The sequence below is a fragment of the Rhipicephalus microplus genome, chromosome 7 (genome assembly GCF_043290135.1).
Source record: "Rhipicephalus microplus isolate Deutch F79 chromosome 7, USDA_Rmic, whole genome shotgun sequence".
Lineage (NCBI taxonomy): Eukaryota > Metazoa > Arthropoda > Arachnida > Ixodida > Ixodidae > Rhipicephalus > Rhipicephalus microplus.
In genome coordinates, this window is record NC_134706.1 from 16,607,981 (window position 1) to 16,633,289 (window position 25,309).

General features: G+C 47.8%; 1 protein-coding gene across 1 annotated transcript in view; it reads left to right on the forward strand.

Moving 5' to 3' along the window:
* LOC119179369 (uncharacterized) overlaps nucleotides 1-14,812 on the forward strand; it is a 34,579-nt gene extending 19,767 nt beyond the window's left edge. The window contains exons 3-6 of the mRNA XM_075868406.1: nucleotides 9,815-9,999; nucleotides 11,388-11,585; nucleotides 12,736-12,968; nucleotides 14,471-14,812. Coding sequence (XP_075724521.1) covers nucleotides 9,815-9,999; nucleotides 11,388-11,585; nucleotides 12,736-12,968; nucleotides 14,471-14,693 — 839 coding nt within the window. The 3' untranslated portion in view covers nucleotides 14,694-14,812. The remainder of the gene's footprint in view (nucleotides 1-9,814; nucleotides 10,000-11,387; nucleotides 11,586-12,735; nucleotides 12,969-14,470) is intronic.
* Nucleotides 14,813-25,309: the final 10,497 nt, after the last annotated feature.

Sequence of the window (25,309 nt, forward strand, 5' to 3'; positions counted from 1 at the left end):
GAAGTGGTCGGTTGGTTGGTTCCTAGAAGAATGGCTCAACCCACCGCGGGCCATCGGCCACGAAACTTGAGGCAGTATAATTAATGGCAACACAGCAACAACAAAAAAAGAACATTGTGTTCGCCACCATCTTGCAGCTGCTGGCACTTGATCTTTTTTTTTTCTCTGGATGATAATGTTGTTTGGCACATGATTGATACGTGTTTCTGCACAACCCGTAATAAATATAGGCAAGTAATTGATATGTGGGGTTTTAACGTCCCGAAACCACCATATGATTATGAGAGATGCCGTAGTGGAGGGCTCCGGAAATGTCGACCTCCTGTGGTTCTTTAACGTGTACCCGGTCTGAGCACACGAACCTACAGCATTTCCGCTTCCATTGGAAATGCAGCCGCCGCCGGGATTCAAACCCGCAACCTGCGGGTCAGCAGCCGAGTACCTAGCCACTAGACCACCACGGTGGGGCATCGAGTGAAACAGTACAAGTTTCAGTCGTACTGATATTGATTTCATAGCTGTTAGTGTGTCGAGTGACGTAGAAGAAGATCAAAACATTCTTAATAAGGTTCCTAACGGGAAATTCATTTCACTTCTATTCTTAGACACAACCAAATGAATCAAACAGACAACCATGGCCCTGGAATCGGTGGGGGCATTGTTTTCTTTTTCACCACGGGGCGATATAAGCCTTCGTCCAGATTAATTCATTTAATGACGTCATAATCCCTAAACTACAGTTGAAAAAACAGCTCCCCTTTAGTTTTTCTGACCTAACATTGCATCAGTTTCCCTTGGTTCTGCCAGAAATAAGACGTCGAAAGAAGCGACTTCCCGTGTGCTCTCACCTCAATCAGCCATTTGGCGACACGCAGATCAAAAAACGGAATCGCACGAGAACAGACCTGAAAACGTGCTCCTCAAGAATCTCACTTTTCTTAGGAATGTCGGTCTCCTTTTCCCAGTGTCAAGTGTTTACTTGCCTATAGCGCCGCTGTAGTGGTGTAGTGGCTAAAGTCTCAAAACCACCATATGATTATGAGAGAGGCTGTAGTGGAGGGCTCCGGAAATTTAGACCACCTGGGGATCTTTAATGCGCCCCCAAATCTGAGCACACGGGCCTACATCATTTGCGCCTCCATCGGAAATGCAGCCGCCGCAGCCGGGATTTGATCCCGCGACCTGGGGGTCAGCAGCCGAGTACCTTAGCCACTAGACCACCGCGGCGGGGCTTGTGTCAGGACACAAAGAACAGTCAATCAGGAAAATAATCTCGGCACTTGAGGTTGCACATCCAAAAGATTGATTGATGATTGATTGATATGTGGGGTTTAACGTCTCAAAACCACCATATGATTATGAGAGACGCCGTAGTGGAGGGCTCCGGAAATTTCGACCCTCTGGGGGCGCATTCAAAAGAGGGTTGTGTAATCGTGCCATAGCTCGTTCTGAGCAAGGATGGGCTAAGGTTCTCTTTAAAGTAGGGTAATAGGACCACGGCTGTATTACATTGTGTTATTTGCTGAGTGATGCTGTTCTTTCTGCTCTTTTTCTTTGCTACGCCTTAGATGCCTCACCAAACAATATTGTTACCCTCAGCGTCAACGCAGACTCGGTAAAATGTTGGCTTTGCATGACGTGGTGACGTCACCATATGATGTAATCATGATGTGACAGATCGCCGAAATCCATGATGTCACTGTAGACATCACGTGACATGACGTCACATGGTGGCATCATCATATGGCACCGTCGCTTGGTCGTATGTTCGCTGATTACGGGTGCACGTGGTATGCGAAAAGCTTACTTTTAATCTAGATGGATATGGGGGAGTTTACCGTCTCAAAACCACCATATGATTATGAGAGACGCCGTAGTGGAGGGCTCAGGAAATTTCGACCACCTGGGGTTTTTTAACGTGCACCCAAATCTGATTACTTCCAATCTCAGAGGCAGTGATAAACGACGCTGGGTGCTGGAAGGTTTCGCGGTCGGGTTCTTGATACAGTCGATTGAGAGACAAACATTTAATTTTGCCCTGGAATTATTTGCGGCGATCGCATGAGACCCCCTGTCAGTTTTTCCGTCGCTTCGAATATGTGCGTGCCCCAGCGATGTTTTCTAATAATACCGATGAGCGCCGACACCAGGATGCGGTATCTACCAATACAGACAAGAAGTGACTACATCAGCGTCACACCAGCTTTCCGCGAGCTTAATTACACAGATATCGCTGATAGTGCGGGGGCATCTCAAAGCTAATGACGTTAGACTGCCCTCGCACATTTGTGTGCTCTCTGCACGAGAGAAATGTTTTTACTGATTGAAGGAAGGAAAATTGGGGGAAAAGAACAGCAAGGAGGTTAACCAGCCTATAGGCAGCCGGTTTGCTACCCTGCGCATGGGAGAGGGATGGGGGAGATGAAAGAGAGCAGAGAGGGAAGAGAGAAACAGCACATTCGGCAGCACACGCGCGCACACTCAGTCATAGTCCAGTCTTGTCTTTCGCGGTGTGTGACATTGCTGTTACAGCCGCTTGTTCAAGTCGGTGTCGCGTAGGAATTTCAACAGAGCTTTCGTCGCCTTCTGTTGCAATGTCTTCACTCGGGCACTTGACAGAATAGTGTTCACAGACATTTGGCTGTTACTGATTGAATATAGACAATAAGCGCTACCATGTCCAGGAGTCAATGTTCGCACCATAGGCTTGAAAATGCAAGTGTGGACAGCAGCCTAGATTTTAAGGGCACTCGTTAAAAACAAATTTAGTGAAGAGATAATAACGCCATCAATATACGACTAGAAGCGTGATGTACTACTTTCGCCGCGTCTCTTTACCAGCCAGTAGCTGCTCAAGCTTGCAAACGTTGCGTTACCAACCAGGCAGCTGCTCTTAGTGAATTCAACAAGGTGGCTACGTTGCCTGGGTGCCGTTGTGCATTCCGCATTTGTGACAACCTTATGCAAAGTTTTCCTAAAACCTTCGATTTTTTTATTACGTTAAAATAACTGTTCTGTGTTACGTGATGTCACACATATATAAACATTTTAAAGCGCAATGTAATGTGGGGAAAACATCTATAACTCCTGGAAGTTCTCTGGCTCCCGATCGGTGCAATGAGTGCTATCTCAAAATATCCATGAGTAGCCGTCAAGCAGTTGTGGTAGTATATAACGCATGCGTAGTAGCCTCGATAATATGTTTGCTGTGTGTGCGCTCATTACCATGGTTATTATTAGAAATTCTCAGTGGGTACTAGTTGGTGTAACCAATCACTGCCGCATCGTGTGCATTTCTTTCTTCTTTTTTTTTTTTTGTGGAGGGTAAGGGGTTCTGTAACGTGAAAACTCGTGAATTTGTATTTCATGGGACTGGAAACAATGACAGGATTCACCGAATGCCTAATTGTATAAAATATCTAGAAACCAATAAGTAAATCTCTGTTACGTCAGTGCTCTTTCATTTTCTTGAGTAATACTTGAGTCCAGTTATGACGTTACATATAGGAGTTGCGAAAAATCCGCAATTTTTGTCACTTGCGCGTTCGTCCACAGTGTCAACGCGTCTCAAGGTCCCCGTGTCTTAGTCAGACACGTACTCCGAACCCATACTTCATTATGTATTGATGTAGTCGGGGGGCCGCACGGGCGGACGCATGCATGGACGCTTCGTCCCACTCATCATCATTCACTCCGTGTATATATGCTGTGATTTTTTTCCCTTCTCAGTAGATGCACCAATTCTCTCTCTCCCACTTGCCAAAGCTGTCTGCACCTTACGTGATCAACGCAGCGCTAACAACGAAGACGAACTGAGTCGGAGTACACTGAACGAGCGCCCAAACAACCCCAAAACGCCCAAACAACCCCGGCAATAGCAGAAATTTGTGTAAGTGAAACAGCTAAGCAAATCACTTAACACCAAGACGTCTGCATCCTTAACAAAAAAATCAGAACATGTCCCCTAATATTACACGAACCAAGCAGATAAGCAAACTTCGTGTCTGTCAAGATAATTGATGCGTGGCTCGTCGTGTACGGGTTTTTCCATTTTTTTAAATTTGAAACAAAAACGTTTGATAATTTCACGAGTTAATTGTCTACTGTGCCTAGAAAGTACTTCATGCGTCTGCGAACACTGGAGAGCTCACAAGTATTACAGTGCGGTGCTAGATGGCGTGTGTTACGCTTCTCCAAAAACTCATTATGCTCGTTTAAACGAACGTCAATACAGCTGACGCTCTAACTGCAGTTGTTTCTGCACTTCATGTTTTCTAGCGCTGCCTTCAAGATGGTAGGCGTGCATTGGAAACTCTTTTTTTTTTGTATCTCACGCTGTTATCATTGTCTCCATGATCACCCACCACCACCACCGCCACCACCAACTTTGTCCAATCAGCGATGACATTATCACGGATGTCACATGATGACGTCGCGATACTTTGGCGATGTGTGATTTCAAGGTTACGTGATATGGTGGCGTCATTACGATGTGATAACCTTTTCTGCCACTTGTCTTGACGTCACTGATGCTGATCAATGATCGTGTTTGATGACGTATCTAAAGCTTTCACCTGGACTATAGACTCCTCATTGGGCCGGCAACAAAACACCGTATTAATGAAATGGCACGCAAAACGTTCTAGCAGAGTTTCAACTCTCGAATGGCCGACACGCGATAAAGTACACTAACAACTTTCTCCAAGAATGACGGTTAAGTTCTACATTAGCCTTTTCTTGCTTTAGCAGTACCATACTATGTGATTGGTTTGGATTATTTATTGTTAAACTTATTATCGTTTGTTATTTCCTTTTCTTACTGATTAAATGCATTTCCTGGTTATGCACAGCAGTGATTCGCAGTATGTATTTTACAATAAATGAATATATAAACAAATAGAGAAAATGTTTATTATTTCCTCCCATTTTACTGAAATCTACGTTCATGTGGCACGCTGCACATCGATGTTAGACACCGATTTCATTGATATCATGGGTTTAACGTCCCAAAACCACCATACGATTATGAGAGACGCCGTAGTGGAGGGCTCCGGAGATTTCGACCACCTGGGGTTCTTTAACGTGAAGCCAAATCTGAGCACACGGGCCTACAACATTTCCGCTTCCATTGCTAATGCAGCCGCCGCAGCAGGGATTCGATCCCACGACCTTTGGGTCAGCAGCCGAGTACCTTAGCCACTATAGACCACCGCGGCGAGCGATGCTACACATCGAACCACACGTTCACGCTGTTTGCGCAAGGATGACGGCAGCGTACGCCGAAGGTGACGCCACAGTTCGCACGCGGCACATGGCACAAAGACGTGTAAAGCTTCCGGCAGGGATATCGAAGTGTGCCGTTACGAAACCGCATGCGGATAAGCCACATCCGGCGGTGGAAACGCTCAGGAACCGGGCCTCTCCCTTTCCCGTCGGAAGCACACACCGCTGGCGTCAAGGTTTCCATGCTTCCGAAGGTGTCGTGGGCAAATAGTGTATATCTCCCATTTACAGAGCACCGGCACACCGCCGACTCGTTGCTTTCGCGGTGCGTTCTTGTTCGTGCCAACGTGCCGACCACCTTGTGCAGCCCGCGAAGAATTTTCAAAAGAGTGTCGGGCGTAGAGAAGACGACATCGACGAAGAAGCAGATTCGGCTTCTGAAAAGTAACTCGCCTGGGTCGTAGTTGTATGAAGTGCGGGCGAAGAAAATTACGTCGGGGCATTCTTGCCTCCTGAAACGTGACTGTCCTAGTTTAAAAGAGGGATGACGTATTATCAACTGCCGGAAAAGCGAATCTCTCTACCGTTTGTTACGTCACGTTCGTTGGGCCGCGAGCAGGCGCACCGAGGGAGGAGTGCTACCACCACCCCGCGGAAGGCTTGAAACGTTGTTTGACTGCCCAGGAATAACGTGCATCGCATTTCGCTTTTGTGTGGTGATGGACGGGGAGTGATGGCCTCTACTGCTCCTTCTGGAAGAGTACCCGATCCCACATGGCCGTTTCGTGAAGGTGCGGTGCGTTTTCCAAATATTTCCGAAATTTTGTGAGAGTCAAACGTTTTAGCTCTGTGTCAACCAACAGTTTCGATCCTATATCCCGTGTATAAGTGTTTTTTGATCTCGGCTACGGCGGACGCATGCCGAGCGAAGCGGAAAGCTAGGCGCACCTATTCTATGTGACGTCAAAGCATGTTAAAGCGCACGAGAATAAGCAGTTTTCGGATAACATACACGAACATAGCGTTCGTTGTGTCGCACGCTATTTCAATCACTTACCAGAGGCCCACATTAAGATAGCGTATGACTCGTGTGCAATAGTGACAACCATTAGAGAAATGCTTTCAGTGCGCTGTACTTCAAAAAAAAAAACTCTCTATTCTGTAAAATTCCGAACCCCTCTACTACGGCTTCCATCTTAATCATATCGTGGGTCTGGCGTGTGAAACCCTATGGATATTAGTGATAGCTTGCACATGATATCATCTACAAGGTTAATCGACGTAGAAGTACTTCAGCATGACGTCAAGACAACCACATGGCGGTTAGCCGACCGTGTTCACACTGAGCGTTCCGGCCACCGAAAGTGCGCCGAATCCGATTCGCCGGCGGCGAGATCCGCCGAAAGAACCCTCTCGGCGCCGATCGCTCTCGAACCGGTTTTCGCGGCGCCTGCCGCCGAATCGGTCACCGCGGACCAATAGGAGCGCAAGTCAAGAAATTTCTAATAATGGCGGCCAAGTCTTACTCACTTGTCATGTCGCAGTGCATGTCACTCACTGAATTTTGTAACCAACGGAAATTTAGCCCACTCTGTACCTATTTCAAATCCCTATTTTGTGGAATAAATGACCAAGCTTGTCGATAGTGAGACCGAGCTTGTCGCGGTCTTGCCGAGCAAGACGAACCCACCAACGCCACTGGTGTCGGCGGATTTTAAATGCGAAGCATTTCGAACTTCGGTGACTTTGAGCGTATCTCTATCTATCTATCTATCTATCTATCTATCTATCTATCTATCTATCTATCTATCTATCTATCTATCTATCTATCTATCTATCTATAGCTCTCCTGGCCGTTTCGATAATAGTATCGATACAAAACTTGGTATGGCATAACATGTAAGTATGAAGAACATATTTGACTAGTCATTACATGAAAATCACATGTATGTCACGAATGTCATGATTTACATTTCATGGTCCTGCAGCTATTGCGGTGGTTTCGTTCACATAGCATGTTGCAAAACTGGTATGGTATGACATGATTGCATGGCGAACACAAGCGACAGACCCTAACAAGAAAATCACGACATGCGTGTCATGTAACAACATGACTACATGCCACGCTCATGATGCGCTCGCGGCCGTTTCGCTAGCGTCACACATAGCAAATTTGGTATTACGGTACGTGAATGGCTTACGAAGGTATGTGACTGGTGCAAACATGATAATTTTTAAATGCGTGTCATGTAACAACATGACTACATGCTACGCTCATGATGCGCTCGCAGCCGTTTCACTGGCTTCAAATGTACCAAACTCAGTATTACGCTACGCGAACGGGTGAAATAGGTGAATGACACATCGAAACATGATAATCACGACATGCGTGTCAGGTAACAACATGATAACATGCCACACTCATGATGCGCTCGCGGCCGTTTCACAAGCTTCACACATGCCAAATTTGGTATTTGACTTCAATGAATGACGATGGTATCCGACTGGTGCAAACATGATAATCATGAGATGCGTGTCATGTGACAACATGACTACATGTCACAGTCTAGGCGCCAATACACTTCGACGTGACGCGGTGCGCGTGCTTGCCGGTGTTCATTTTATCGCGTCACGCCAGCGTTGCCACGCCAGGCACCGGTCTTGGCGTTTGTGAGCCGCGACAACAACCGGGTGACAGCGCATCCATCCAGCGTTCGCCCCGTGGTAGATGTGCGGGGCGCGTCCAGTGCGAACGACGCTGCGTTTCGGCGGCAGGAGAATTACGGTCGCTGTAGAAAGCGGATGCTTCAGTGGGAACCAGGGGTCAATCCGATAACAATGAAGCGGGAACGTACTTCTCTTGGGTACACGAAGAGCGGTAGAACGCTGCATTTGATTTTATCATAACATCATTAACGTGACATGACTGACTTCGTGGTACACCATGTTGTCATCTCGACATGGTGGTTTCAGTGACATAAGAGCACCCGTCTATGGATCCTGCACATTGTAGCGTAGGTAAGAAAGAGCCGTATTGTTGTATATACAGCTAACAAGGACAGCAGGTGGACAGAAACACTAGCATTTGATAGCGCGGTTCGCGGTTGTCTTACAGCTCTGATTTCATCTCCCTCTTCATCGTGTGTGTGTGTGTGTGTGTGTGTGTGTGTGTGTGTGTGTGTGTGTGTGTGTGTGTGTGTGTGTGTGTGTGTGTGTGTGTGTGTGTGTGTGTGTGTGTGTGTGTGTGTGTGTGTGTGTGTGTGTGTGTGTGTGTGTGTGTGTGTGTGTGTGTGTGTGTGTGTGTGCGTGTGTCACTAATCCCGTGATATCGAAGCCAGTCGCCGGCAGATTCCAAGGATTAACGTGTCGGCCCCCCGAAACGCATCGCAAAAGCTTGGACAATTGAGATTAGGTCTCTTGAATGCACCAGCAAAACACCGGTTGTGGTGTTTACTGGCGTGAAGTGAAAGTGAAGAGAAGAAAACGTGAAACAAGAGGAAATTATTTCCCGCTCGTTGAGGACGAAGAACTTGACTAATAATCACAACGCAATTTTTTTTGACGTAAAGCAACATCAGTTACTAATATTTTAACGCAAACAAGCCAGGACTCGTCCGCCGTAAACCCAGACGCAAGTGAATCATGCTCAGCTCTTCCCGATCTTAGCGAAGAGGCGCCTTGTGTCCGCGCCCATTGATATCGCGGGTGTCGAAACGCGCGATAACGAGCGGACGTTTAAACTCGGTTGCTGAAGGAATGAAAAAAAAAAAGGTTGCTTCCTACTCATTCGCCACTTAGCCTGCCGGTCGTGCCGCTGAAAATGAAAAAAAATGCCCGCAGCTTCCCTCGGGGGAACACTGAGGAGGATGCGGACCATATAATTGGTTAACGGGGTGTTAAAGTGCGACTTACTTGGGTCGATGGCTGAATTGGTTAACGTGGTTGTGAAATGGGGTGTTAAATTGCGACTTACTTGGGTCGATGGCTAAATTGGTTAACGTGGTTGTAGGAGGGGGTGTTAAATGAGTGAACACGTACACACGTATGCGAAAGGGCGGCGCTGGTCGAAGGGACGTCGATAATTGTGTTTGTGGATTCGTTGGAATTCATTTCACCGCGACCTTGGACGTCGACGCGCCGTACAAACCAACCAACGAGCGGCAACTGAGCGAGCGAGCGCCGACCTTGAGTATATATACAGCACGACGGCGCATGCACTGTCAGCTGTTGAATGTTCTCGAAGCGCGACGCCACAGGCGCGTCCACTGGAGAATCAGGAGAATTGTAGATGTCGAACGCGGCGTGTAGAGGAGGAAGGGTGCACAGATGGTGGAGGAGTGAAGCGCGCGCGGTGTGTAGAGGAGGAAGGGACGCACAGATGGTGGAAGAGTGGGCGACGGCGCGACGGCGCATGCGCGCGCGTCAGCTGTCGAATGTTCGAGAAGTGGTGCGGACGGCGCGGACGGCGCGGACGGCGCACTACAAGGCGCGAGTATAAGATGCTTCCGTATCTAAAACGCATTTGCCACAGCACTGCGTCCACAGGCCTTACTATCCTCTTTTCTTGTCCTGTCTTTAAATCATTTCGCAGAGCAAGCTCTTTGTAACGTCACCAGTACCGCGCAAACGCAGCTGCTCAACGAACCCGGTTTCCAAGGTGTGTGGGAGCAGCTTGTCACCGATATAGTGGACCGACAAGCGTGGAAAGTGGAAAGCTTCGACTCCCTCGCTACGCTGGACGGGTACTGCGAGGACGTGCGACATTACCCAGTCGAGGTGAGACGCTTTCGTGAGTGGCGCTCGGATGCCGACTGACACGGAGGTTACGGGTTCTATTCCGGCCGCGCCGCGCCAGTCACATTTCGGCGGAGGCGAAGCGTTGGAGGCCCGTGCACTCAGATTTGGGCGTGTACGTTCGGGAGCCCCAGGTGTGGACGAAATTTGCGGAAACCTCCACTACAGCACCTCTCATGATCAAACTACGCTTTCCTCATGTTAGACTCTTTGATTATAGTGTTATTATTAGTATTATCATACATTCTCTGATTACTGTGTTTTTTTGTTGAAGGCGCTACAGCTCGGGGCTAACAATGCTAAAGAAACATATCGCCATTTACATAGAACAAATTGCTCACTAGACAGGCGATTTCTTGTGCTATTGTAAATTTATTTTAAGACATACATACTTGAACACTTGAACACCGTGGAAAGGGGTCTTATTTCATCAGTAGTCATGGATAGACTGGCAATGATAACGTCGGAAAACTCGCAAACAAAAGTATATTCTAAAGTCTCCGTGATTACGTTTATTTATCAAGCTCGTGAAATCAGTCGTGTGGTCAATACAGTGCGTCATTGTTCTTTCTAACAATCAAGCTAGCCTAGCCACCCTTTGTCGCCTTCCTAAGTAGCTGCAGTAGTAGCAGTAACAGCAGTAGTAGTATAGCAGTAGCAGCAGCAGCAGTAGCAGTGATCGTATATATAGAAGTAGCTAGAAGTGGCAGTTAGGGTATAGCTATTGGTATAGCTGGCGGTCCAGTAGTAAGTAGTCAGTAGTTATAGTTGGTAGTAGTAAGTTGTAAGAGAATTATTTAGAATGCAGGGAGGTTTGTCTGAGCTATAGAGTTCGCTGTAGGCCGCAACTCAGCCCGAGCAAAAAGGAAAGGGGGCAAAAAAAAAAAAGGAGAGATAAGATGTGATGAACTAGAGAGACGAAGTATAGTTGCGCATAAACACGAAAACCACGTAAAAGTGGTTTCACTAGAGTCCATCGTGTGCAGTCCTCCGCTCTTAACGGAACCACGGAGAGCTCTTGTAGCAGTTGTCAACTCTGTGATTGCACATCGCTGGCGAAATAGCGCTTACACTTAGCTTAGCCAAAAGTAGCAGTACATCTAATATAGTTGAGTCGCAGTGTATCAATAGTAGTCGTTATGCAGGTCACGGGTACAGAGGGGGAGAGGATAAACTAAATGATGAATGTTTCTCTTTTAATAACAAAACTTAATCGTAACAATGCTGATAACGACTGGGATGGTAATCGGAATTCTAACGATGATGCTTTGTACTGTCTTGTACTGAAAGTCCTCGCCTTCATTACCTTTGCTGTGCGACTGTTCTCACGACTTGGAACTGTAGGATACACTCTCTCTCTCTTACTATAGAATGAACGAATCCGCATGAAGCAGCGAAGGGACGCTGCCCTGAGGCTCAGATCCAATCCTGGGCGTTGGTCCCGGATTGCCCTGGATGCATTAAGAGAGCTGGCTGCGGATTCTCCCGGTCCCGCAGTTGCTATCTTGGTGCAATCTGGTTTTCTGGCCGCTTTCAAGGACTTCGCCGTTCATACCGGCTATTTCCAGGTAAGTTCAACTGTTCACACTGAAACAGCGCAGAGTCAAATCACGAAGAAAGACTGAGCAACATGAGTGCAGTTGTGTTGGCCGCATTTTGCTGCAACAGCTACAGTATGACTGTGTTTAAAGCAGGGAAAAAAATCCGTAAACAGGGACTGGTGTGCTTGACCCGACATTTCGACAAGTGCACTTCTTTGCTTCAAAGCTAGAACTGTTTCTCTGGCACAAGTGTGTGTACGCTTCGAACCCTTTTCCTCCAATCTGAACAAAGAGGGGAGCCCGCCGTGACGAAATCGTTAGAATAAAAGTAATAAGTATTCCGTGAACAAAAAGAACTAAAATTAGTGAGACATGGGAGGTGCCTGCATGTTTATCTGAATCATGGCCGTGACAGAAAGCCCCACCTAACAGTGCTAGGTTAGAAATCCCTAAGGGTAGGGCTTCAGTCTCATTAGTTTTCATTGTGTATGTACCAAATCGAATAGGTTCAAGAGCCCCCTCAGACACTTTCGCACGTACCTACCGCCTGTAGTGTTTTGAACTCGCGAATAAAGTATAACTGCATATTTCATGTCTCTTGGGGACCGGGTGTTTCAATGGAATGTGTGAATTTCGAGTTCGTTGAAGTTGTGACCTCCTATACGTTAAAATTCTATGCCACTACTTCTGGTGATGTTATTGCCCTGTCCGCGCAATGCATCTTAATGAAATATTAGCAGGCTTTCCCGTTTCATCAATGTACCGTCTGTGACACTATATCAGCAGGCGTTCTGTGAATATAATAATGAGAAATATATATATATATATATACAATTAAAGAGGGGGAAACGGGGAAGTAAATAGTGCAAAATAGAAAAAGAAATAGATATGAATAGAAATCAATAAAGGTGTGGGAATAAACAGACAACAAATGTAGAAAAAGAGCTAGAAAAAGAAAGATGGGAGGAAAGAAAGAGCAAACTGATGATAAACGAAGACGTCTGTTCAGCACAGATGTTGGTTCCAGCCTTGCGCCACTACTGCAAGGTAGGCAGTTCTTTTTTTTTTTTTTTGTTCGACACTTCTTTGAGTTTGCAAGGCCTTCGGCGTAATCACTTTACACTCTCATTATCGACACCGTTCTTCCCGTTACCTTGTATGTTCGCCTCACGCGCAGTTCACGAGGAGCCTGATGGAGTCTGCCGGCATCACGGTGTTCGTATCGGGACACGCATCCTCATCCATCCACGACGTTGACAAGCTGGACCCAATCATGCTCGCCGGCTACAGCGAGCGCTGGGAAGACGGGAAAGACACGTCGCTGTGGCGCGCCTGTCTCGAATCCCACTACTCCCTCAACCCGCACCACCAACAGCACGAACTGTGGCACGCCGAGGATTCTGACGATAAGTGCGTTTGCACTCCCGATAAAGAAAGGTTCAAGTTGAAAGAACGCTCAAGTTAAAGAGAGAATTAATTTGGTTTGACAAGTCCTACTACAAGGACATCAGTTCCGTTGATTTACCCTTAATTAGCATGCGTAATAATAGGGTAGAAAGTCAAGGTCAGAGTTTCGTTTTCAAAATTTCGTGCCTAAATCTCCGCGAGTGGCGTACCGTATATTGAAGTCAGTGTTTCGCATTTTGGAGGCATTGCTCTCAACGAAATGCATTCAAACTTGTTAAGTCTGGTTCACTCACAAGACGATCCAGTTAGTTTTTACTGATTAGGAACTATATATGGGCCATGTTACACGCAATCGTAATCTGTGACGCCATGAAGATTGGTGTGGAAATTCACGGTGCTGTCGCTACCCGCATATTTTGTGCATTTTGTTTCTTCTCAAGCTTCTACTAGTGACAAGAATAGTGATTTTGTATTCCGAGAGAGTACGTCGTTCTCACCAAAAATAGTTTTTTCTCCTTTTTTTCTCTTTCTTTCTATAGTTGTTTTTCAATACCTTTTTTTTTTTCACTTTTTTTCCTTCCTCACCTTTCTACTGCCCCCTCACTTCCCTTGTGCCAGACAGCATACATTTTTTTTCAACCAAAGCTCCTTTCTTTTCATTTAATATTTCATTTCTCTCTTTATATCCCTTTAAATTGAAGACAAGAAAGTTGACGGGCTTATTGAGAAAAATAAGGACGCTAACCTTAAGGGAAAAGAATAGAGCAGAGTGGTCCGAGAACAAACTGTTGTCAAGGGCATCTTACTTGAAAGTAAGAAAAAATGCGCATGGTTCAGTAAAACTTGCAGCTGGGCGAGTCGATTCATATCTCCTATCCTGATAAATTTGTTTTGATTAGCTCTTGGCTAGCTGCTACAAACGGATGCACATGTATATATATTTCTTCTAGAACACTTCTAAAGTTTATAAGCAGCATAAAATTTTAGAATCCTAAAATTAACTAGAGGGCACTCTCGCGCTGCGATCGTTCAGCGACCATGGGAATGATGGGTAGTACACACATTTGCCTAGTCTTCGTACTTGCGGGCGGCGAATCGTACTTGCGGCTTCGTTTACTGCTGTGTTTCGGTTTTGTTTTGAAAGAAAGATTGAACCCTTTTGAACTTTGTGAGCTGATTTGGGAAGTAAGTCTAAAAAATAAAATGATGAAGCGCAACTGCTGAACATTTGCTAATATTTGTTTCGTAAGAAAACAGCTCCAAGCCACACGAACACACACGGAGCCAAAAGCAGGCCAGAAGTACGAACATTAGACAAACGTGTGTACTATCCATCGTTCCCATGCTCGCTGAAGCGTCGTGCGTTGCAGCTCCCATAGACACTAGCGCCAGGGTTCCCTCTAGTAAGTATTGTGGGAAACTCTATGATAAGCAGATCACGACACTCGCACGCTTCGAGCGTTGAAGGTCCTTTTTTTTTTCTTTTGCTTTCGCTTCTTGCGAAGGGAGAGAGAGGGCTGGAAGGCCCTGCCGGAACTTCTCTGCGACAAGTCGTCCCGGCGTCTGCAGAAGGAGCTCGACGGAGTCGTGTCGCCCGAGATGTGGACCGTGCAGACCCAGTTTTACTTGGGAATGCCCGACGTGTGGTTGGAGCGCGTGAAGAAGATGGCAGCGCAACTCTCCGAAAGGACGCCATCCGCTCACTCCAACGTCACAGTCGCCGCGTGATTGCGTAATAATTATTTCGAATTTATATATTTTTCAGACTATAATCAAACGCCGTCATGCACTATTCCTCGGGGCCCTCGAGGTACAAATAAACCATCTCTCTGCATACTCTCCCAATATATGGTGACTTTAGCTCTGGACTTGGCTGTGTTGTCCGATGTCCGTATTCAACAATTTTGTACTTCTCACGCTCATGCTCTTATTTTTGTGGCGAACCTATTTATTAGGGCCGTTACAGCAGTGGGTCACAGTAGGGTTTTCAAACACCATTACATAGTGCTTGCTTGTACAAGCAGTATATGCCAAGTACACGGTGCAATTCCTATTTGCAAGAGTAGTTCAAAGATTCAAGAGCCCTATATATTCTTTGAGAACGTCAAGCTTTAAACAATTTGGCAGTAAATTTTAAGTAATACAACAATAAGTACATCAGTCATTAGATAACACGACGTGACTATTAAAAATACAACAAATTTTCGGACTAGTTGGTTTCTTGCGTTCAAAGAAGCCACAGTGCATGCGCTGTCCTCTTCCTGTGGTCCATTTCTTATCAGTGCTTGTAGCTTCATTCAACATTAAAAAAAGGAGGAGACCCAAATCCTTCAATTAAGTTTCTGATAGCAGCAACGGCACGCAGGATATCTTGTGCCCGGCTGTCTGCTTCGGGCTTACTTCTAGTTTCTTCATGCGGCCGAAGCTATTCTAGGAGGCCACGTAGAAAGAGGTGCGTCGTTGCGACCTACTCCGCCAGGTTTCACGACGATACCATCTGCTTACAAGAATCGCGTCTGCACCTTCATTGAACTCAATCCTGTAATTTACTCAGATCAGTAATACACTTGTGCCCCAATTCATATTTATCTAATACAAATCTTGACTGAAGTAATCCCATTCACTTTGGTACCGATGCTATTTTTTGCAGGATATTCCATCTCAACTGAACACGCTTGAAAAAGAAATGTCAATGTGCCCGTGCCATTTAAAAAGAACACTTGAGAATATCGCGTAACTTTGGAAGATAATGTTGCGTAGCTCAACTTGCATGCCACTGTCCCGCCGTGGTGGCCTAGTGGTTAAGGTACTCGGCTGCTGACCCGCAGGTCGCGGGATCGAATCCCGGCTGCAGCGGCTGCATTTTCGATGGATGCAAAAATGCTGTAGGCCCGGGTGCTCAGATTTGGGTGAACGTTAGAGAACACCAGGTGGTCGAAATTTTCGGAGCCCTCCACTACGGCGTCTCTCAAATTATATGGTGGTTTTGGGACGTTAAACCCCTACATATCATCATCATCATGGGGTACGGAGAAGGCTAAACACACAGATGAATTTGGCTTTGGCCTTCGAGTCATTTTAAGCCAATACACAAGGCAAGCTGCGATCTTTCACAGCGAAAGATGTTATGAGATCACAACATGTGATCTGAACCCATGTTGTCTGCGTGCCAGCCCAGTATATATATATATATATATATATATATATATATATATATATATATATATATATGGTAGTGGAGTGGCCGTAGCGTTGCAATTAGTCAAGTAGATTCTTCGTGAGAAGTCACAACGTAGTTTATTTCTTAGTTTAAGAAATGAACTACGTTGTGACTTCTCACGGAAGATCACCTTGTGGCCATAGGCAGGCTTTATGTCGCTAAAATAATCGCGTTAATATGAGTATTAAAGCGTTATAGAACTGCAAGTTAACGACCAGGTGTCAGATAATGCGAATTGCGCAACGAGTGGGTTGCTCGAATGCTCCAACCCTTAAGAAAAGTTTGATCTTGTTCTCCTATATTAACTGTCGCGCATACCCCCTGTGGGGGATTGTGGGGATTACAAAAGCTTCTGGCATAATTATTCATCGTCGTCAGCCACAGCACACAAAAATTGAATAAAGTTCCTTGCAAGTGTGCAGCTGGTACCACGCTTCTCCATAGAATGACGAAGGATGGCATAGTGAATGCCTGCCTACTACAAAATGATTAATGGCGTAGTGGATACCCTACAAGTGTGCTTGCAGCAGCTATCCAAAGAGTGTTAAACAGGCCTGGCGTTTTTTTTGTGTGTGTGTGTGTCTGGCTGACTAAAATTGTCCCCACCGCGCTGCTATTAAATCGTGATAAAAAAATGCGATCAGCCAGCTGTATCATTTTGCAACCTTGAATGAGCATGTTTCTAGGTCTTGCGTACCGTAATCTAAACTGGAATTTCATGTTTCAATAAAATTTCCAGTGTCCAGTTTTTTTTTCAGCTTCATTCATAAGCTGTGTGATATTTCACGGCAGCTCTTAGATGAATCAGTTTTCGAAGCTGACCACGTTTTCACCTGTAGATCAAAACAACACCGAGAAAAGGGTACAGTAGCTATGGGTCGATTCTACGGACGTAAGCAAGGAACCCTACGTGTGAGCTGAAGTCGCGGATGGCAGGGGCGTTGGCAGAAATTTTTTTTCGGAGGGGCCAGCCCCTTGATTAGAATTCGGCCAGGTCAGGCAGACGTGGTAGACCATTATTTTGTGCGCACTGAGTCTTGATCCGCAAGGGGGCGCCACTGTCGTAGCGCCATTTTTGAAGTTCCGTTCGTACGCGCGTCAAGCTGTCTGTGCTTCGGCGTTGTTATGCCAGCGAGTCCTCGTCAAACGTCCGTGCCTCTGAAAAAGGCAATCTGGGTCAAGGCCAGCCCGCAGTCCGCCTGACGCGAACAACTCAACGGCGTGAACACGCGCGGCGCCTCTCTGGCCCACGTGCATTGAGTCAGCAGCGCACGTGACAGCGAGCCGGCGTCCTCGTGTCTGGGGGTCTGACGTGGCCCAGCGGCGACCCCATTGGAGGAATCTGCCCTGACGACCAGCGGCGCTTCTGATTGGACATTTTGGTTGGACCCGGTGCAAATAAAAGAAGCCCTGCGACGCGTCGCGATCGGCGGTCCTATGAGAGAGGAGTCCCCATGTCGGAGAGCCGACATGTGTGTGAGTCGGCGGTCTTAGGCGAAAAGTTGACCTATGTATTAGAGAGGAGAGCTCGGCTCTTCGAGTCTCTGTCGGCCCCAGTACCGAAATTGTAACGCCTCTGTATATATGCTGTACATAAACCTTGTTTAACTCACCGTCGTCTCGTCCGCTCGTCTTATCAGCTCTGCGCAGAAGCAGTCGCGAGCTGATAAACATACGCTACCAAACGGCTGGTGACCTTCCCGGCGGAGTTGGAAGCAGTGGCGCCTTCGGGACCGTGTTGGCGTCGCCGTCTTTCGCAACAGTGGTGGCTTCGGTGGGATCGGTCCGTCCTGCGCAACAGTGGTTGGCAGCTGCGGGATCGGCCGGCGTCAGCGACATCGATGCGGTGAGTGCCTGATGTTTTCCCCTCAGTTCACCAGACTACTCTAGCTCAGGTTGTAGTAGTTTAGAGAAGGGCTGTGTGAAGCATTAGAGTGAGCTTTGATCGTTTCAAGCAAAGTCGAAGTGCTTTGAAACCAAAGTTAATGCGGAGGGGGTAAACACGGGAGAGTGAAAAATTGCTTGCGCGTCTTGCTAGTTGACTTATAGTGGGTACGGCAAGTAAATTGTTAACAGGGGCAAACAGCAAGAGGCTAGTGTGAACGATGGAGAACCTTAAAGTGAAGGAACTCATCGAAATTTGTGAGGAACTCGGCATTACTTTGGGCCGTGCGAAACGAAAGCAAGCGATCCTTGAGATCATGAAGGATGAGGGAGTGTCGGCTGAGGAAGTCGATGAGGCCTGGGTGGATATTAAAGCACGCCGTGAGGAGGCTGAAAGGCGAGAAGTAGAAGCTCGCGAAGAAGCTGAAAGGCGCGAAGCTCGCGAAGAAGCTGAAAGGCGCGAAGCTCGCGAACGTGAAGAAGCTGAAAGGCGCGAAGCTCGCGAAGAAGCTGAAAGGCGCGAACGTCGCGAGGAGGCCGAGAGACAGGAGCGTCTCGAGTTGAAACGACTAGAATTGGCAATCCTACAGTGTTCGCAGGCGCCTAGCGTAGCTTCTCCAACAGTTCAGGTCAGCGGTTTTAGAATTCGGGACCAACTGCCACCGTTCGTAGTAGGCGAGGACATGCCGAAGTATCTCGTCAAGTTTGAACACGTCTGTGAGCGAAACGCTTTGGAGCGGCCTCTTTGGGCGCGGAACCTGTTAGCTCTTCTTCCCGGCGAAGTGTCCGACGCGATAACTTGCTTGTCGAGGGAAGCGTTTGAGAGCTATGACGAGGTTAAGGAAGTGCTCTTGAGACGTTATAAGTTGTCACCCGAGGCTTTCAGGCAAAGGTTCCGGTATGCTGAAAAGGGGAATGAGTCACACGTTGACTTCGCGTTTCGTCTTAAAGCCGATTTAATTGAATGGCTCAAGGGCGAAGGTGTTTATGACGATCGCGATAAAGTGGTGGAATGCGTTGCATTGGAGCAATTCTACCGCTGCATCGAGGATAACGTCAGACTTTGGCTGCAGGACAGACTTGGTGAAGTACAGCTAAACAAGGCAGCAGAGTTAGCTGAGGAGTATTATACTCGCCGAAAGTTGCACAGCAGGGCAGTGCGCGTTGAAAAGGATGAGAGAAAAGGGGGCTTTTCAAAGAAACCTGATCAACGGAAACCCGCTCCGCACCGTAATTTCAAGGACCCGTCTCTTACGAAGGACAGTGTGGGGGAAGGGCAAACAGAAGCGGAGAAATCGAGTGAGGTTTCTACCACACAGGCATTTGAATCAGAAAACAAACGGAAGCCGCTAATCTGCTACAACTGCAAAAAGGAAGGACACATCGCGAGAAACTGTCAGGAAAAGTTTGCCTTCGCAACAATCCGAGAATCAGAAAAAAACATGCGGTTGTTGGAGCCGTATCTCCAAGAAATTAGGGTGAATGAGAAAACGTGCCGAGCACTTAGAGACTCAGCGGCAACCATGGACGTTGTCCATCCTTCATTGGTGTCTCCGGATGACTTCACAGGAGAATGCGCGTGGATCAGGCAGGTCGCCGAGGAGCAGAGTGTTCGCTTACCAATCGCCACGGTTGTCATTAAAGGCCCGTTCGGTGAGCTTCGCACCGAAGCGGCTGTGTCTGCCGCGCTAAATGATCGTTTTCCTTATCTTTTCTCCAACAACTCAGAGCAGCTTCTCAAAGAGCAGGGCAAATCGTTCTTCCCCAACTTAGCGTGCATGGCCCTCACGCGATCGCAAGCGCGGGAGCTATCGCGGCAGCTTGATCTGGTTCAATGCAGTGAACTCTCAAGTGACCTTGTCGGCGGGTCGACGGAACCCCAGAAAGGAAAGTTTCCGCATGAGTCATGTGAGCAGTCACGCGAGCGGCCCGTCGCCGAACCGACCGGCGCGGTTTCCGTAGAAAGGGGAGACGACATGGCGCCATTGAGTCAGAGCGAGAGGGTTGCAACGCTCTCGCCTGTAGCGGAAAGTTGGAGCGAGCTGCCGAGAGTTGATCGAGAGACGCTCATTCGAGAGCAGCGTGAGGACCTCTCGATTGAAGCGCTAGTGGAAAGCCACAAAAACGCGGCACAAGTGCTGTCGAAGGAGCACTGCGAGAAATCGGTGAAGAAGCGTGCTTTTGAAGTTGATAATCAGGTAAGGCTGCTGCAGCCGTCCAAAAGGAACAAGCTTGAGGTTGATTGGGAAGGGCCCGCAAAAGTAGTATCGAAGCTTTCTGATACCAATTGTGAATTTAAATTAGGAAGGCGGCCGAACAAAGTTTATCACAGTAACTTGAAAGCAGTCGTAAATTTACTTTTAAGTGCTTCAGAGGAAGAGGAAGCAGAAATTTTTAGTTCTAGTGAGATAATCGAAAGGAAATCGGAAGTAATCTGGGAACAGTTGAACCTAGAGCCTAGCTTAAGTGAAGGAGGACCTGAGAAAGAGGACCTGAGAAAGATTGGTTCCGAGTTTGGAGACGTGTTTTCGGACCGCCCCGGAAACACGAGGGGGATCGGACACGATATCGAGCTAAGCGGTGAGGAGTCAATCCGTAGCAAGCCGTATCGTTGTTCCCCTGTGCAACGTCGAAAGTGTGAGCCGCTCTTGGTGCCGCATAGGTATCGTCGCCTAAAAGTGGCCGGTTACTGAGGTGGAGCACGTTGCTCCACAGCGCAACTTTGACGTTCGCTAAAAAAAAAAAAAAAAAAGGAAAGCTAAACGCTAATGGAGGTGCATTGAGCAGTGCGTTCTAGCTAGTACCTTCTCAACCTTTCGGTTTCTGGCTGGCGATTCGGGGCAAAATTTTGACCTCATCACGACCTGGGCTGAGCGCTCTCGTTTAGAGTGATCTCAAGGGCCAACTTTGTGGTATTCTAATTCGTTACGTTGTTGTACGTGGAAAAAAAAATTGAGTTGTCATTTTGAGAGTCTTGTGTCCCACATGTGCCTCTTGATGTAGAGGGAACAAAATTCCGATAGACACGTAGATAGGTATATGTTGTACTATACTTTGTCTGGTGTTCTGTCGGGTGACCGAAGGCACTTGCGTGTGTCGTGTGTTGTCTGTTGTCGATCCGTTCTTGGCAAGTTGCAGAACCATCGACAAGTGCTGAAACCGAAGATGGTCAGAAGAGACGAGTGAAGCTGGTCAGCCAGTTGTGGCGACAAGCCAGTGGAGCTGGGATCCGTCGTCAAAAATGGGAGGTGTTCCCGGAACAGTTTGGAGCTGTATTCTCCCCATGGCCCTGGAGGCGAACCTGGAGGGACCTGGCGAACGAGCGCACCTGACATCCGAGCCCCGTGGAAGCAGCTCGTCTTTCCGGTGCATTGTCTGGCGGCGGGGGTGCTGTTATGCCAGCGAGTCCTCGTCAAACGTCCGTGCCTCTGAAAAAGGCAATCTGGGTCAAGGCCAGCCCGCAGTCCGCCTGACGCGAACAACTCAACGGCGTGAACACGCGCGGCGCCTCTCTGGCCCACGTGCATTGAGTCAGCAGCGCACGTGACAGCGAGCCGGCGTCCTCGTGTCTGGGGGTCTGACGTGGCCCAGCGGCGACCCCATTGGAGGAATCTGCCCTGACGACCAGCGGCGCTTCTGATTGGACATTTTGGTTGGACCCGGTGCAAATAAAAGAAGCCCTGCGACGCGTCGCGATCGGCGGTCCTATGAGAGAGGAGTCCCCATGTCGGAGAGCCGACATGTGTGTGAGTCGGCGGTCTTAGGCGAAAAGTTGACCTATGTATTAGAGAGGAGAGCTCGGCTCTTCGAGTCTCTGTCGGCCCCAGTACCGAAATTGTAACGCCTCTGTATATATGCTGTACATAAACCTTGTTTAACTCACCGTCGTCTCGTCCGCTCGTCTTATCAGCTCTGCGCAGAAGCAGTCGCGAGCTGATAAACATACGCTACCAAACGGCTGGTGACCTTCCCGGCGGAGTTGGAAGCAGTGGCGCCTTCGGGACCGTGTTGGCGTCGCCGTCTTTCGCAACAGTGGTGGCTTCGGCGGGATCGGTCCGTCTTTCGCAACAGCGTGCAGTAGGTATTCCGGGGTCGCTAGACATCGAAGTGCCCATACGAACCTCGGACAGAGCACGTGCAGCGAGTTTTTCGCGCGTGTGGTGAGTGCGTGGACCACCAAAATGGCGACCCTGATTGCTATCTGATGGATTACGTCAAGTGCATATTCTCTATATACCATAGGGGGGAAAAAATTGGTGGTGGTGGGGATGCACGGGCTTGTTTTGCTAGCCACTGGTGGATGAAAACTTGTGTGGTGGGGTATACACACATTGGAGACGGACAACCGCAGGGGAGAGGATGGTGGTGGCGCAGACTGCAGCGAAGGTTGATTGGCGTGAGAAGTAGGCTTTACCGAAACATGGAGTGGCACATACATGATGTCAGAAAGGAGGTTTCGCCCCGCCTCGGTGGTCTAGTGGCTAAGGTACTCGGCTGCTGACCCGCAGGTCGCGGGTTCAAATCCCGGCTGCGGCGGCTGCATTTCCGATGGAGGCGGAAATGTCGAGGCCCGTGTGCTCAGATTTGGGTGCACGTTAAAGAACCCCAGGTGGTCAAAATTTCCGGAGCCCTCCACTACGGCGTCTCTCATAATCATATGGTGGTTTTGGGACGTTAAACCCCACAAATCAATCAAGAAAGGAGGTTTCGTCGAACGCGCTAACGGAACACGCAGAAGCGATTGGCCACGAATTTGATCTACACTGTGCCCCGCCGCGGTGGTCTAGTGGCTAAGGTACTCGGCTGCTGACCCGCAGGTCGCGGGTTCGAATCCCGGCTGAGGCGGCTGCATTTCCGATGGAGGCGGAAATGTTGTAGGCCCGTGTACTCAGATTTGGGTGCACGTTAAAGAACCCCAGGTGGTCGAAATTTCCGGAGCCCTCCACTACGGCGTCTCTCATAATCATCAGTGGTTTTGGGACGTTAAACCCCACATATCAATCAATCAATCGATCTACACTGTGTGAAAATAAAAGAAAGGAATTGTACTTCCAGGCTATATCTTGACCCTGACAATTCGGACGACGGCACACAATCTTGAATGTAAGGACGGAAACTCCTCCCACATGTAAGCTCCTACGTCCTATTTTAAAATATGGATAGTTAGACTGTTCGCATGTTCATTTTTCGTTGTTAATGAGGCTCCCGTGCGGATCGAAACTGAAACATTCTGCTTTTATGTGCTCATTTTAACCACATGAGCTCGGAATAACAACCACGACAACAGATAAAGAGAGAGTTGACAGTGGCTCTGCCACCGGTCGTGACAGTGACATCGCGTACGTAGAGCACTGTGGCACGCCGCCGGTAACTTATACTGCAACTTTCCTCGTTGCATAGCCCGCAGAAGTCCGCACACATGAAGTCAACTAGAGCAATACAACACTGTTCAAAAGTTAAAACACCACGAAGGCACCTGGTAAAAACAACACATCCAACCATCAGCTATCCTTCGCCAGAGCGAGGCGACATCACGTGATCCAACCCTTACGTCACAGCGATTGCAGCGCTCGTGCCTCTAGTGGTAGGCCTCGCGCACAATATATTACCTGTGTGATGGTGTATTGCTGCGTTCCGTATCGCAAAGTCCGTTCGGGAAAAACACCTGGTGTTACTTTTCACCGATTCATAAACAATGCTGAGCTGTGCCAATATTGTGAGAGAATATTGCGAGAGACAACTTCATCATCAACGACGAGTCTGCATCGACTGTCGTAAGCAGCAGATACTTCCTTGATGAAGACTATGTGCCTGCGTGCTGCGCCATAAAACTAAACATATACTTCCTGACTCTGTGCCTACTAGGGGTGTAGCGAGGGTGTGTCAAACCGAACACGTGCCCCCCCCCCCCCCCCCCGAATTTTTTTTCGCCTCAGCATAGAGAGAAGGAGAAAAAAATGCTGGCTACGCGCCTGGCGCCCACTCTGTTCGAGGACTATCCTAGCTACTTGATTTCAAGCGCAAAGAAGCCTCGCAAAGATCCTGCCCCACGAGCTTTGGCTTTACGTCAAACATCAAGGAAGCGAAAAGCGGAGACCAACGAACCAGATCGGGCTGTTGATTTACAGCATGCTTTCACTGAACAAGAAGCATGTAAGTGTTCGCACGCAATGACCAGTGACGCTCATCGCGTGGGTTGATACTTGGCTGTGATAAGAAGATTGCGCTACGAAGTGTCGTGCCATCGCTCAAAATGTGAGAAGGTGCAGCGATTGCTGAAAGAAGAGTAAAAGACGTGCGAATGATTATCGCGTAAGCAAGCGCATGTGCTAAGAAAATTTCAACACATAAAGAAAAAAAGGGCGTGTTTCTTTTACATCAAATAAAATGTTACGAAAAAAAAAGCATTCAGCGTAACCAGAACAAGTTGTTAAAGGAGGGTGTGATATGGCGCTTTCTGTCCACAAGAGGCTACGACCGTGCTGCACTGCCAGCAAAATGCACTCTTCGGGGGTATATAGGTCTAAGCCAAACGTCATCGAGTATGAGCAGTGCCACAAACCATTTTTGCGTCATCAACGACTGGGCAACTTGTTTTTCAACTGTCGGTGAGTGAATGAAGCGCGCCCAAAGTCATGCACCTGCGTTGCGCCCGCTGCACCGGAGCCATATACCGGAGCCTTAGAGTAAGACGCAATGACCTCCATTCACAGGAAGAATTTTGAGCAAGACAGAATAGGAAATAGCCAAATCAAAACGACTAATAATAGCCTGGCCATTTGGGTGGAGAAAAACGGTATGAAATCATTAAGCTTCGCCAGAGCCAAACGTCGGTTGCATACAATAATCCGAAATTCGCGCCAGTGAAACCGAAACCAGAAGCGCAGGGCTGTTGCTTTCGACAACCACCAGGTGGGCTAGGGTTGATTGGGCCGCCGGGGTGCAGAGTCCGTAAAGAAGCGAGCGCTCAGGTACAGTGTAGTAGAAACTTCTAGTACAATCTAGTTTAGGTGTAGTCTAGCCTAGAGTCCCTGACTTGGTCTAGCCCGGCCGTGCACAGATTTTACAAGGTAATATGAAGAGCACTTTAACTTTTCCAAACCTTACATGCGTCTTTGATGCATGTGTGCTATTGAAAAAAAAAAGTACGTTTATTATAATGTTGTGGTTGTGTTTGCTGTGTAATAAGTAACCTCCAATGCTCGATATAATTTTTTTGTTTCCTAGAACCATTTTCGCT